We start from the raw sequence: 15,915 nt of genomic DNA, 5'->3' as shown, positions 1-15,915 counted from the left end.
ACTTTGGCAAACATTTTCTTGAGTAGCAGAAGGGCACAACTCTGTAACAAAAGCCAAAAGGGGGAGATCATTTATAAAACACTCTCAAGTGTCCTCCTAAGCACCTTGGGTTTGTATGGTAGTTTCCTAAAACCAGGCCAGATCCATCACTTCTTACTCATAAAAGATGATGAGATCAAAACTCAAAGTAAGTGGCAGAGGAATACTAAGCCAATATATAGAACTGCTGCAGAAGCATAAAATAAGGCAAAGGACCTGTTTCAAATCAATTACATGCTAATCTTACCCTTTAATAGAAGCTGCTGCTTGTTGATTAATGCAGGAAAAAATATGGGCAGTACTATAAAAGTGAGCACCTGAGAGAAGCTTCTAATCTGATAGTCACAGAGATACTTGTTCTCCCCTGAGCTCAAAACACAGGGAAATAGTTGCTAAATTTTGACTGCAGTTTTGAGTATTAGCACAGCCATTTTTATCCATTTTTATTCAGGTTGGCACAAAGCATGTGCACTGATGTTTTCTTCTTGCAGTCATTGAAAAAAACAGCAAAAACTGAAAAGTTGCACATTCCCCAAGTTTTGCATTGTAACCATAAGAAATTTCAGGGTGTGATCGAATATTTTGAAATGGGTGCCCTTTTTAATTGTTTGCTAAATGCTCTGTGAATATATAACTGCTGTGAAAACAGTGTGCATAAAAGCTAAGGGGAAAACTGTACATCAAAGCCAGAAAAAAGCACAATTATCAAATAAGCATGTGCCTCCATCCCTTCAGCCAAGCGCTTTCCTTGAGTGCACGGAACGTACTTGGATCCACTTTCCTTGCTTCTGCTCCCACTTCTCTCCACTATGGGCAACACTGACCTTACCCTTAAGCCCCAATTCATCACCACCTCCTTCTACCTTGCCTTTACTACAAGTTGTCTTCATCTCTAGTCCCGCAGCTGAGCCTCTGTAAACCGTGGCTCTGCTTTGGTCCGACTCCCTCCTCTGCCTTCCCACTCCTTCGCTTCATGCACTCCAGCTCTGCACCAGTCCCATCCCACCACTCCAGAGAGCAGGCTGCTTCCCCACAGCAGAAAAAAAGTGATGCTATGTTTAAAACACCCTCCTGCATTCATTTTCACCTTCAGTTCAAAACTGTCTGTGTTTAACGCAGAAGCCTTTCTTAGGCCATCATCCCCTTCCCATTGCGGCTGTGCACAGGAGACAGCTTCTCTGCAGTTCCTGCTGTCAGCAACAACTATCATGCAATTCTCAATCTCAATTAAAAGAAGAAAAAAAATATATCTCTTTTCATCCTTGCCAAATATACTACTTTCCCTGTCTGTCATGTATTCTTTAACATGGAATATATTCAATTACTTTTAAAGGCACATGGATTTCTTTTATTTTTCTATGGCAGACCCTAAACGAATACAGCCAAATCGCATTTACTTTTGTATCATTTACGTTCCAGCTCTAGATCAAACTTCCAAGGGACGCTTAAGGAATCTTGGCAGGTGACTGCTGGAAGTCTTGCTATTCGATTAAACTAAAACCAACTTCCAAAACAGCACCAACACTCCTCCCATCTACTGTGCCACCAAAAATTTACACCCAAAGGAAAGTTTTCTATAGCATCTGGGGAGGCAGAACAAGATACTTCACAAAATCTCCTCTAGTAGTTTGGCTATGGCCAATATAATTTATGTGGAAGGCAACTGGGTGCTCCTGTGATGAATGCCAGTAAAAGACAGACAATCCTCCCCAGTTTCTCAATAAATATTTAACAGCAGATGCTGCTGAGGAGGTTTCATATTACTAAGACTTCATTACTTTTATAAAACATGCTACAGGCCATTTCCTGGAATATGTAAAGTATTATACTAAATAATTAAAATGAGATTGTACTTTTCAAAATAAGCCAGATACACTTGGTGATTCAGCTACATGATTTTACAGGGTGTGTTTGCATACTCAGTATCTTGCAAAATGTGATCATCCATAAACAGCTTCTCCCAGCCATTAGGATGCATTATTTATTCATACTTGTGCATCTATTTCAGGCTCTAACTCCATTATAAAACGTATACAAAACAATTTTAATGTACTAAAGCAGGGCACGCAACCAGGTCTCCACCCACAGATCACATTACCTGACGAAAGCACGGACCTCCCAAGGAATCTTCCTGACATCAAACAACAATTAGCAAGACTCTTGTTTTGTGACTGCTTTTCCTGAGAGATCACCTCTTTCCCTGTGGACTTGCTGCCAAAGTCACAGCTCTGCACAACCCTGAGCTGGAGCTGCTTCACTACAAACCAGTTGTCTGGCAAAAGACCCCCTGCCCAGGGTCTTCTGCTTCAAATCATGATCCTTTCTCTCCTTCCACTTCCCTAAAACCCGTATCTATTGGAACACCCTCACCTAAGTAAAGAGCAGATCTGCATGTAAGAGATATGGGCCAAACCATTCCAGTTTCATTGGTGCCAGTAATTCCACTGACTTCAAAAACCATTGCACTTAAGTTGCAGGAACTGTAAATATGAGGAAAATGAGAAAGATTTGGCCATTGTCCTGTTGTCGTTTAAGAAGTCTGCAGGCAATGAAACCCTGAGTATGATGTGCAGATTTACACCAACACCAGTGGTACCTCAAAAGACAGGGATGGACAATCTCTTCCCTCCATTCATCACCTTAAAGACGTGCACTATTTTAAACTTCTCTTCTAATGAATGAGCTCTAAATGAGAAGATATTAGAAAGAATAAAATCAGACAGGCATTACACAGGAAATTCGGTACTTACATTAAGCATACAAATAAAACCAGCACATCATTAACTGCCTTAATTAAAAGGTTATGTAATACTGCTGCATCTACTGTGGTTATGTTCAGAAATGAGAAAAAGTGTTTTGAGATGAGAAAATTAGTAACAGAACTACAAACCCTAGTGCTGCAAAGCTGAAAAGCGTTACTTGAAATATACTAATTGCAGATAACATATAATGACATATTTTTTACTTTAGTATCACTCTGCCATGTGATTTAATCCCTTCTGCCATCTGCTTTAAACAAATGGCAGTGTTATTCCCAAGAGGAAAAAAATACTTCCCCTGTGATTCACTTCTACCAAGTATCCCACAGACACTGATGTCTTATGGCAGAGCACAAAACTCAGAGGAGGCAAATTTGCTGTTATCTGTTGCAGAGTGAAAAGTAAGATCTTACTTGTTCTAATAAATCAATGTGATTTTGAACTTGGGAGATGCAGGTGCTAATGTTACTCAACTTCATATTCTTATAGCTCCATTTCGTTTTATTCTCATTATAACTTATATTGAGCACTGAATGGGCTCTGTGCACATCCATGCAGCCATCCATCCTAAGAGTAGAAGGAATATGTTGAACGCATAAAGAGCAATTTGGAATTAATTGCATGTTCTCAATTTGGCTTCTACTCAATTAAAAAAGACAGAAAGTTTAAAGTAGCTCAAAATATCACATCTGCTCAGGAGGCTCTCTGACAAACCTGCAGCTCCACAGTCATGTCATCCCTTCTTTTTAAAAGACTTCCCTCCTTCCCTCTTCTCAAGTGAAAGAGCAACAGAAAGAATTCACTCACTGTGCAGGGCAAACAGTGAAAAAAACGGCACTATAAAAAATATTGTGAAACACAACAGAAAAACTCAAAATAGGCAGAAAAGCATCCTCACATGCCACTCCGCAGATGGTAAGAGGTTGGCCTGCTGTTGGCTATGAAGGATGCTGTTTAAACAGGAGACATGTAAAGTGTGTGCTCTATGGGGCACAATTACGTTCAAGCTCAGAAGACAAACAGGTCGGATATACTCAGGAGGAGTTCATACAGCAGCAATAGTACAGGAATTAACTCACAACAGTCACATATGCAGAACAGTGAAGACTTTCTTTGTGGAAGCTAGTCATTATTTAACAGGTTCCAATTGATGAAAGCGATCTTATTCAACAAAGTCCTCAATATGGGATCCCATTAACCACCTCCAGTGCTGGCAGCAGTAGCTATGCTTATTTGAATAAGGCCCTGAGTTACTGAGCTTCACCCCTTGCCAAAATCCTGTGCTGACTTGGAACCAGGGGGAAACAGCTTGTACATCTTCAGACGGCTTTTTAACACTGTAGTGCACAGCGTATTTCACCTGTTTTTACCACACTTGCATCAGCTTTACATTGTACACCTCTTCTGACTGCAACAAATTCATCTCACACAAATATGAGAAAAGAGCCAGGCACATACAGCGCCATCCTCAACCTCCCTGATGGAAACATATGCAGGTACTCTTACACAATCTCATTAGGCCACAGCTGATGTTAAGGTAGCCAAAAAATAACGTGCTGTTCTAAACATCATCTCAATAACCAATGGGAAACTAAAACAAATTAATCTGATCTACAGTTTTAAGAACAGGTTCAACAGCGCAATCACCATTAGCACAATCCACCTTAAGGAATAGGAAAGGAATTTCTTATAAAGAATAAGGGGAAAAAATGGAGTTATAGGATACTACTCATTGTTTCTGGGGTTTTTGCTTTTTCTATTGCAAATAAAATATTTTACATCTCTGGAAACCACTTTCTTTGATGAAAACCACTATAAACAGATTATTTTGCCAAAATCAAGCCATCTCATTTGCTCATATGCATACATGTACAAATTTCTGTCCTTTAAAATAAGATTAAAATCACATTAATCAAAGAGCCCCATTTTTGCTTCCTGTTTTGCATTTGGCTGTTTATGGAGATCACAGGTTTTTCTATGTTCCCCATAAAGATTTAAATTATATTTTTCACTCCATCATGCATAAAGATTTTTCATGCTAACACTGCAAATGTCTGGGGAAAAAAAATCTCCCACAATCAAGTTTCAGTGCAGTTTTCCAGATCTATCACTTTTTAACTCTATTCCTGTAGCTACAACATCTGAATAAAAAAAATTAAAGGCAATACCAGTGAACAATGCTACTCACTTCAAAGCTTAAAAGAATTAAAAATGCACTGATTCCTGAAATCAAAGAGGTGAATCCATAGGTAAATCCTTAGGCATCACTTCAGCTAGTTAACCTGACATGTCAATTAAATGCAAGAGTAATTTATTCAATTCTCAGTCTAGTCTGACACAAAACCTATACTTCCCGATTCCTAATTAGCCAAAGTACTTGTCTTCTTTCATGCAGATAATTTCATAACCATTAGTGTAAAGCATTAACACATTTTTCTTTCAATCATATTCTCCTCCTGTTGACTGACACACCTTTTCTAGCGAGTGTACTTGTGCCAGTTTCAGCTTTGTGGGAACTTGCCCCAAGGTCTTTAGTAAAGTTCCCTCCCATACACATAAAACAATGATATATACTCATGATGCTAGCTATGTGAAGAGACATATGTCTTACCTTAGAAAATATGAATGGAAAATTATGCACTGGAGGAATGTAGCCGTTTCCATCTGAGTGTATTTATGAAGCTAAATTGCATAGTACTTAACATACGGTAGAATGCAGCATGATTAACTCCTTGACAACATGTTCAGGTGGTGTTTCTCATTAAATAATTTAAGGTTTTTTTGACAGGCCAGACTTCTTACAAGATGCCTAATAATTCTAGGAGAATTAATCAAAACAAAGAAATTCCTTTTGTGTACACACAAAACTTACTATATGCAAGATCTGGCCATGTATCTGGTACGTGGCTATTTCCAGTAAACCATACTCAGTATTTGTTTCTTAGTTCTCTTTTGACTTATTACTTAGGAATGTTTTTTGAAAGATGGTTATGAGACTTTATACATAGAGCTGGTTGAAAAATGCAGTAAAATGTCATGAAACATTCATCCACATGAAAATATTAAAAGTTTCAGATAACTTTAAAATTCTTTCTAGTCTTTCTCTCATTGCATCTCTGTTGGTTTTCCTTCACAGTGATCGGAACTGACTATATCCTGCAGAGGTGTCAGGAAATGGAAGCACAAGTTTAGAGACCTTCTTAAACTCTGCTCAACTCTTTGGGGAAAAAGCATAGCAAAAAAAAAAACAACCACAACCCCAAAAAAGGGAAATCAGCTTCCTTGTATGAAACTTTCATACTGCTCAGCTTGATTCACATTGCTTAGGAACAAGTGATTTATTTCATTTCCATGTGCAGAGCCATTTGCTGGGGCTTCAGATGCCATCTGTCTTTCAGGGGGGAAGTTTAGTGTTCTTCTCATTACCCGCTCCCCATACAGTGGGCTCCTGATGCATGACAGAAGCAAGTGTGAATTGTGCAGGCTCATGCACTGCATGATCAGAGCATAGAATGCTTGTCACCCTCCAAATCACAAATGTGACTGTGGAATGTGATGGCATATCTCTCTGGGGGAGGCTCTCAGCCCTGCCTGCTCCAGCAACGCGCCAGGGGGCTTCGCAGCACCATCTACACCATCAGGATGCTGCAAGGATTTGCTGCACTGCTTTGCCAAAGGCACCTTGTGACTCAGTCAAAGCAGTAACTGCAGGTTTTACAGACATGACATAGCCAGAGAGACTCACACTAGCCTCTTACCCTACCTCTTGGGCAGACTTTGTAGCCAGTGCTGGTCCGCAGGCTGGTGGGACTGCACCGGTGCCCCACTACCAGGGCAAGATAAGGATGTTTACAAAAGATGCAGTGACAGCCACTGAACACAAAGCTGGCCCATTGTAGGTGAAGGGCATCTTTACATACTGAAGCTCCACCAGCTTATCTTAGAATCAGTGCAATTAAACTGGTACAAGCCAGTTTAATTAAACCAGACACTCTTATGTGGGCTCAGTAGAAAGTATCCTGGTTAGCTTGCATCTGAATGTTTGCCAGTGCAAGCTAATCCACTTTTGAGAGGTTTAAACCCACATATGTGTTCCTTTTAAAATTTGCGCTACCTTAGCTAACCTATTACTAAAATGACAACTTCAGTCAAACTAGAACAAGTTTCACCAGGCTAATTGTTTAGGCATTTTTAGAAATATTAATCTCTTTTACTAATCAGCTTGGTTTGCTGATTGTCGTGATGAGGCTAGCCTGCCCTACCTTTGATTATAAAATGCTATTTTGGCAATCCATGTACCAAGGACTAGAAAGGCTGTAGTGGATGCCTGCTTAATACATCACAAGGAGTACTAAGCAGCAGGTGCCTTAATCAAGGACTTTTTATTTGAACAACTTCAAGGTTTGGCCTAAGACAGTTAAAAACCATTGTACCTGTGTATGTTTTCAACTTCTGATCCTGCTGCTCACTGGTCTTTGCTGTGACCTGACCTGCATGCAGCTGATGTTAGGACAGAAGTCATCCTGCACTGCCAGCTGCAGAAAAAATGGGAGCTTGGGCACTGCTGCAGTGTTGACTTGCCATGTCTCACGTGAATTTCACAACTGTGCAGGAAAATCCCACCAAATTACTTAATCTATTACACTAAAAGCACACCTTTGTCCCCTAAGACTTTTAGCTGCTGTGTTTTTTACATGCTGCTCTACAACTCTCACAATAATCAAAGAATGCAGACACCAAATCAGATCAAAACCAGGGTTGTGCACCATGAGAAATAAAACCCAGATAGTTTAGAGTTTCTCATTAGTGTATTTTTAAGTTCTTCAGGGAATTTTCAATGCAATGCAGTGCTTAAATAGGTGGCCTCTTCCACTCATTTTGGTAATCACCATCAATAACTGCCATGCAATCTACGTATCTTTGGGGATTCTGGTAAAATACAAGAATAAAGAAAGGTAATGCAGTAAGAGTTATTTTTACTAACATGGAAACTTATTGTCAAATATTGTATTATCCCTTAAAAGTGATGTAATTTTCTTTCCAAAACTACGGAGTCTTTCAGAGGGTGTTTGACCACTGATTATCATTTTAAGATGGTCAATCAAAAGTTATTCTAACTAGAAATCATCAAGTAATGCACATATGTTCTAAAACAGCCAATAAAATGCACTCGAAACAGTAAGAGTGACTTCAGCTCACAAAAAAACCAAACCCAAGTAAAAAAGCATTGGGAAAGGATTCGGAGGGAATAACATTCTGAGTACTGGTATACAAACACAAACAGGGTTTTTCTGGCTTTTTTTCAAGTTTTCTGCATTTCTGTTCTCCTCATTTTCTCACCTACCCTCAACAAGCTTGCAAAGTAGCATGCAATTGTTTTAGCAAAATCTATTGCTTCCACCATCTTCATTCCTGGGATTATTCATTCTGCGAGGTGGCAAACTGCCCATACTACTTGTTAATTAAATAAAGTGTTAATTACCATTATTAAAGGCATCCTTGATGGTTTTGCTGGAAAAAGACATCTGCTGGTAAGGACCAGTGGATTTCCACAGTGCACTGGTTAACGCTGGCTGACAAGAAGTGTCCACTTTGAGGTCCACCTGATTTTCACTAGTCCTTGCTCTATCAGAATTTGAGATGTTCAGCCCATACACACCATCCTCATAAACGAGAGAAGAATCTGATCTGTTGAGACTGCTTAGAGACACATACACAACAGCTTCATTTAAGTAGAATGTATTTTCGCCATGTAAGCTGTCCAATTGATTATGTCCCATTATCTGCAGAAGGGGGAAAAAAACCCAGAGAACAGCATTTTCACTTTTGTCCAGCACCAGAATCACAGAATCACAGAATATCTTGAGTTGAAAGAGACCCATAAGAATCATGAAGTCCAACTCCCTGCTCCTCACAGGATCACCTAGAGCTAAACCATATGACTACGAGCATCGTCCTGAAGAATCCTTATACCAGGATACATAAAATTAACTGCCAGACAGAATGGGGATTCATAGCCAACAGTCACCTCATTTCCCAGAAGTTAACCTCAAAACATGTTAAATTGGATGTGCTTTCAGGAGTAAACAGTTATAAACTAGTACATTTTGCCTTAGCTCCCCTCAAAACGCAGGAAAACTCATTAATAATTGCAAAATAGCAAATAACAAAGGGTTGCTACCTGGAATGCACTGAGCATTGCTGACTCCTTTGAGGGGGTTAACATTTTGCCCCATGGCTCAACGAGGTGCCACTTCACGTATATAAATCTATGTACACTGCAATCCAAAAATAACACTGTACCTCACGTAGACAGGTAATCATAGAGAACAGGACTGCAGCAGTCAAATTGGGGATGGCAAACAGCATTCAGCAAGTGGACGTGGCTCCCAGGGGCTGCAAATGCAACTCCTGCAAAGACTGCCTGCCTGGAGCTGTTTATCAAGGCTGAGCTCACAAAAAAGCAGCAGTAGCAGTGTGAGTTACTGCAATGTTTGGTCATCCAAAACAAGCTAGGTTCAGTGTAATGGTGAAAACACTGGGCTAGGAATACTGGCTGACTGGCAACCACCCAGCCAGCCCTGCTCCTGCAGGGAGTACGGTAGTGGAAAACGCAGGACAAAGATGATCCCAAGGCCTGGAATGCATCCAAAGCCATGCAGTTTACTTGAAATAAAAATACAAGTAGTCTTACACATGAAATATTAGATTAAGAACTACTACTCTCTGACACTCAGCATTTCATTATTTTGCCTCTCCGTCTGTGCAATTCCGGCCATCCCTGCATCAGGCTATCATTCTTCAACTTCCTCTGCTCAAAAGACTTCAGAAGTCCCATCCATTAAAAGTGACAGGCAAGTTCAGTTTCAGTTTTACCATCCACTTCTTAAGCACTGCTAAACAAGTCAAAATTGTACTGCAAGCTATACTAGTAAGAAGTGTCTTCCTTGTTTGGGCTGGGCAAGCATATATGGATAAGTCATGTTCACACAGTGTTCACAAAAGCCAGATGAAAAGGGGGAGGTCAGAGGCCAACCCTTCACCCCCTCATGCAGGCACAGGCTTAGACACCAAATGGTCACTGCCCGTTATGGGTCAGTTGCCAGCTGAAAAACTAGGGAGGTGATGGCCTAAAGAAAGGCTCTACAGATTTTCTTGTGAAAATGAAAACCTGAGCAAAAAAAAAAGCTGTTTGGGTCAGCGAGCTTTCAATATATGCAAAAGCCAGGCAAAATGTTTTGATTTTCAGGTGCTTTAGAGAACAGTAATGGAAATCAAGACCATACTCACCGAGGCAGGGACTAGAAGCCAGGTCCCAACTGGCAGGTGAGCACCAGACAGTTGAGTTCAGAGTCAGCCTCTATCCTTCACCCTCAACAAAAACTTACATCATTTTTAGTGTTAAATGCTTAAGCAGCTTCAGAGCTACTTTAAATTGCATCCCCTAATAATAACCATCTCCAAGGAATTATACTGTCAGCAATGGAGTCACACACCAACCTCTTCCCCTAAGGAGTGGCTCCTTTCAGGGGAAGGCCTGACACGTGGGGTTCACAGGAGCCTGGAGCTTCCCACCCCTGGAGCAGCCACTTTTCCTCACTGAAGACAGTGCTGTTGTCCAGGAACAAGGACAGCAGCCAAAGACTTCACTAAAAGCTTTGTATGTGTCAAGCATTACAATAATTTAGCCTTCCTACAAGAGGCAGGACACACAATGTATCTTGCAAACACAGCAGCAAAGCAGAATATAACACAGATTCTCACAATTTCCATCTCTTCAATTTAATACCCATCCATCTGAGTTTGGCTTCTGTAGGGCACCCAGCTTAAAATCACAGAATGGCTAAGACTAGAAGGGACCTCTGGAGGTCATCTGATCCAACCCCTCTGCTCAAGCAGGGCCACCCACAGCAAGTTGCCCAGGACCATGTCCAGATGGCTTCTGAATATCTCCAACAATAGACACTCCATGACCTCCCTGGGTAACCTGCTCCTGCTCGGTCACACTCACAGGAAAAAAGTGTTTCCTGATGTTCAGAGGGAACCTCCTGTGTTTCTGTTTGTGCCCATTGCCTCTGGGCCTATCACTGGGCACCACTGGAAAGAGCCTGGCTCCATCCTCTTTACTCCCTCCATTTAGGTATTTACATACATTAACAAGACCCCCATGAGCCTTTTCTTCTCCAGGCTGAACAGTCTCAGCCTCTCCTCATAGGATAGATGCCCCAGTCCCTCAAACATTTTTCTGGCCCTTCACTGGACACCCACCTCTGCCTCGCTCCGCTCAACCCTCTCCACCCCCCCCACCCCGTAGCTCTATGTGTCTCTTGTACTGGGGAGCCAGAACTGGACACAGCACTCCAGGTGTGGCCAGAGTAGAGGGGAAGGATCACTTCCCTTGACCTACTAGCAACACTTTGCCTAATGAAGCCCAGGAGACCATTAGCCTTCTTTGTGGCCAGGACACATTGTTGGCTTATGGTGTCCACCACGACCCACGGGTCCTTTTCCGCAAAGCTGCTTTCCAGCTGGGTGGCCCCCAGCATATACTGATGCATGGGGTTGTTCCTTCCTAGGGGCAGGACTTTGCACTTCCCCTGGTTAAACTTCATGAGGTTCAAACAAAGCCCTTGGATATGCCTGTGCCTCAGCTTCCCACATGCTCACTCATTACATTGTCAACCAACAAAACCCAGATGTACTAGTCTGTTCATCAAGGAAGGTCTCTCTATGTCTGCAGTCGGGGATATAATTACAGTGGGGAACCACACACCTCATAGCTCCCTGTGGATGACAACAGGCTACTTTGTTGACCGTGCTTCCAGTGCCAGAGGAGTTTCTTCTGCATTTTCACACTGTCTCTTTCTCTCTCCACCATTTTCTGGCCCTCCTGGAGCCTCTCCAAGCTCTGCTGGTACTCCTGCAGCTGCAGCGCCAGTCCCTGTCGGCTCTTCTCCAGCAGCTCCTCCTGGCACCTGCACTCCCTCTCCCGCTGCCCCAGCTGGCCCTCCCTTGCCTCCTGCTCCCGCTGCCGCTGGTCACATTCACGTAGCCACCGCTGCTGCTCCTGCTGAAACTGCTGCTTCAGCTTGTGTATGTTGGCCAGCTCCACCCTTTGTTTTTCCAGATTCTGGCATTTTTCTTGTTCCAGAAGGAGGTTTAGCCGAGAACCATGGCCCCGACCAGTCTTCTCATTCTCTTGCAGAAGTAACCTACGGAGCTCTCTGTGGCTGTCCTGGATAGCTAGTGCTGCCTAGACACCACAAAAAAATCAGACACAAATGCTGAAATATTAGCATTAATCCATTTCTGTATTTTTACATAGAAGCATTGTATGCAAATACTTCAACCTCCCATAATATCGGCGCTAAATGCTTTTGATGAGGTTATTCCTCATGCAAGTAGAGAAAATGCTGTGTTCATGCCTTTACCAAGACATGTTTCTAAAAGCACTCAACCATTTCAAGCACTTTTCACACAGCTTCTGGTTTACACTTATTATTATACGTTTACGTTACAGCTGTGCATATGCACTTCAGTTACAGCTGGGGTCCTGTTCTGTCAGAGGATGTTAAGACACAGAGGAAAAATGATTTTTCATGTTAAAGAGGGCATTAAGGCACTGGGAATGCTACACTCAACAAAGTATTCCTAACACAGATGTGGCTTATACAGATAAAACTGTACTGTTTCCAGCACAACTCACTCCAACCCTAAGGCTCTCCTTGCTAACTGGCAACAGTGCAGTCCTACTAACATCAGTCCTACAGGCACCTGCCAACAGAGCCATGGCACCAGGACCATACTGCTACATGCACCTGACCAAGATACCTGTGCTGGCAGAAATCTGCAGTATAGTAATGATTTCAGTTTTGATGTTTCAGTAGTTTATTTTACAACTGAGAGCGCTATATTCCGTCCTTCACAAGGATGTTGTGACATTGTTTGCATTAAAGATTGTGACATCCTCCAATAACACAAAAATAAATAGCTGGGATTAAGAAGAAAGAAAAGCAAGAAAGCCCTAGATCTGCTGAGGCACTTATTGCTCAGCCTATCTTCAAGAGCTGGCATGGGAATCTACTTCAGCAGACATTCCCAGAGAATTCCCACAGCCCTGTTACCCCACGCTGTCCACCCAGAAAGAGTTTTTAACTTTATGCAGTGTGCAGTTCCCACTTTTCTTGCCTCTTCCTCCAGTATTGGGTCAGTTCCAGTGATTTGTAAACAGGGCAAGGACAGGATCCCTGCTTGTTTCTCTGCACCTATACTGCCAATTCATGGTCTGAATGATTAAGGCACTATCCCAAGCCTTACTGCCTTACTGCCCCTCTCGTATTAAGCTATCTCTTTTTCAATTTTTCAAAAATTTTGCCTGAATTACAAGCTTTTTATTTCGCTTTTGCATTGCTTCAATCCACTTAACTTCTAAGCCCAAGGTTTCCAGGATTATTATGAAATATGCTAACGTCAAGAGGGTCTAAAAATTAAACATACTTAAATGAAATATTTTAAAATAAAACTATAAAACTGCATCTAAATAAGAAAAAATAAGTTAAAACATTCAAACTTAGCATGGAAGAGGCAAAAACTTCAGTCTAAGGCCCTACAGAACATATGCAATAATTAATTGAGATCGAAATATCTAAATTGGGTTGAGTTTGCTATGTAAGTGGCAGAGGCACTGTTTACTAATAGCCAGGAGAATTTTCTAAACAAAATACTAAAATTTTTCAATATTTTGAACTATAATTTTAGAAATCTGTACATGAAATTACATCAGTTCTGTTAAAGCCATCATTTTACTTTCCCCCTAGATTTTGGGGGGGTGGGGGGTTGATCTCCAAGCCAGCAAGCAATATTCAGTTCTTAAAAGAAACCTACCACTGATGTAGAATAAAAATATATTATATGACAACTTATGCAACAGTCGGTAGAGATAAGTATTCACTGACATGATGTCTAAAAGTAGGGCAAGATGAAAACAAACATTAAGAAGTAAATTATTAAGACTAATTACTCTACAAAGTTAGCAGTGGAGTAGTCACCTGTATGCTGTACAAGAGACGGGTTAAGTTCTGGATTGTTTGTACAATCTAGAAAATAAAAGAGAAGGATTTTCAAAGGTTTGACCACTGTTAACTAAATAGTTACTACATTCTGTCTGGGGTTTAAATAAACTCACCTCTGTCCCTGTAGATCCTGGGAAACTCATACTTCCTCCCTAAAATAAACACATGTTGCTTTAAAAAGTAGGTTTTAACTTTAGAATTGTATCATCTAGGTAATTTATTTTTTTTTAAACTAGTGGAGACATTCATATCACTCATATATGCAGTGCTGAGTCAAACCTTTTTGTGGGTATGTGAAAATACAAGCAATAACCTACAAAGACTAATAATTCATCAACACTGGAGTTTCTGTGGAAATCACTAGAGATTCTAAGCACAACTGTAAAAACAAAAATATTTCATCCACAATTTTAATCCTCTCATGACTAATGCTACACAGAAAAGACATTTCCATTCATTCTTTGTTTACTTGACAGTTTTGAAATACAGCAATCAAACTTCTGTGTATACAGCACAGTGGGTTTAGATTACTTATAGTAGGATGAAACAGTACAAGACTTTTCAAAAACAGTGACACTAATGGAGCAAGAAGCTAGCAGAAGTCACATCAGTGGGTTACGGTGAATGCCTTATACGTGCTTTGAGGTGCTGAGCAAAGGCTGTGTGCCCCCTATACTCTGCAAAATGCACCAGCGTGGATACTACTGTCCACTGCAGCAAGGCTCAGCCCCTTCACACTTTCCACCCTGCTCCATTTTCCTAAGAAGCTTTCTAAATTTATGGGGTGAAGCCACCCATAATCCCTTCATCATGAAGAACAGCTCCTCTGAGAAAGATAAGGTGAAACGGTGGAGAAATAAAATACAATCCCTTCTGAGGCTACACTGAAAAGACTTCCAGTATGATTTTTCTCTTTTTTTTTTTTTTTTCAGAGGAGCAGAGGAGGGTTTGTGGAGTATTTGCTCGCTCTCTCCGATTTTCCTAAGTTCTCTACTGAGTCTCATTTTCCACCACAGAGAGCAAAGGAGCTGCTCCATTTAGCTGCAATAACTGAAAATGTAGATTAAAAAGGCCAGGCCCCGAAACACAGCTCAACGCAGACAAGCTAGGGGGAAAGGGAGCACCGGCTGCAGCATTTCTTCCACTTCTCTCTCTCGTTATCTCTGTTCGGTATTTCCCTCCATTCCCTCTCCACGTCCTCACCTCCTCCTCCGCTTCTCACTGCACCCAGGAGCCACGTAACTGCTCGGCTCTGCTGTGAGAAGCAGAAGACCTTGCACGGATGCCTCAGTGCAACACAAGGACTAACACAAGGGAGCTCCACTTTCCCTTTGCTAGGCGGCCAAGATGAGCAGCAGGCAAGGAGAAAGAGCAGGGCTGAGAGAGGAGAAGGAGATGCCGGCAGGGTGAGGAAGAGGAGAGCTCACATGCTGAACAAGAATGGGGCTTCTTTCAGTTTTTGAAGCCCTTTTTAATTTAATAAAGGAGGCGTACAGGGGCATTGAAGGCTTAGCTGGCTGTGGCACGGCCAAGGGCTAGCAAGTGGCCGCCCCAGGTGCCTGTGGTCTCCTCACTGCAGCACCACTTGAGCGCTGGGGGACGAGCCCAAGGCAGGTTTAGTCGAGCTAGCCGGGGTGACAGCAGCATTGCAGCTGCACCACTACAGCTTCAGCACAAGCCCTGTAAGTCCAGCTAGGTCCGAAGCAAATATATTCAGCAGTTTAACCTGTGCTGCAGGCCACCACCACCTCCCTGCCACTCTTCCCTAGCACCTTGGTTCAGAGTGATGAGCAGCAGTGGAGATGAGGACGGTCAGATCCCAGGGCAGGCTGCGTGCACAGCGCCTCAGACAATCCCCCGGAGATGCGATTACGAGGCAGGAGCAGGGGGGACGAGATGGAGACCACCTCTCACAGCTGCCTGCTTGGGACGCCACGTGTTGCACAGGCAACACTCTTCCTTCTGATGCTTGGTCAGCGTCTAAGCTCCGAGCTGGGGGCTTTCGCTCCGGCTGTCCGGCTCTTGGTTTCCCAGGCCAGCTGGCC

General features: G+C 42.2%; 1 protein-coding gene across 1 annotated transcript in view; it reads right to left on the bottom strand.

The window, feature by feature from the left end:
• Positions 1-15,915, bottom strand: part of ARHGEF28 (Rho guanine nucleotide exchange factor (GEF) 28) — a 99,076-nt gene that overhangs the window by 8,403 nt on the left and 74,758 nt on the right. The window contains exons 34-37 of the mRNA XM_010582869.1: positions 13,984-14,022; positions 13,847-13,894; positions 11,572-12,051; positions 8,281-8,581 (exon numbers count right to left, since the gene is read on the bottom strand). Coding sequence (XP_010581171.1) covers positions 8,281-8,581; positions 11,572-12,051; positions 13,847-13,894; positions 13,984-14,022 — 868 coding nt within the window. The remainder of the gene's footprint in view (positions 1-8,280; positions 8,582-11,571; positions 12,052-13,846; positions 13,895-13,983; positions 14,023-15,915) is intronic.

The sequence above is a fragment of the Haliaeetus leucocephalus genome, unplaced genomic scaffold (assembly GCF_000737465.1).
Source record: "Haliaeetus leucocephalus isolate CR32 unplaced genomic scaffold, Haliaeetus_leucocephalus-4.0 Scaffold849, whole genome shotgun sequence".
NCBI lineage: Eukaryota > Metazoa > Chordata > Aves > Accipitriformes > Accipitridae > Haliaeetus > Haliaeetus leucocephalus.
The sequence above is the reverse complement of the archived record's forward strand: the minus strand, read 5'-3'. Positions and strand labels throughout refer to the sequence as shown.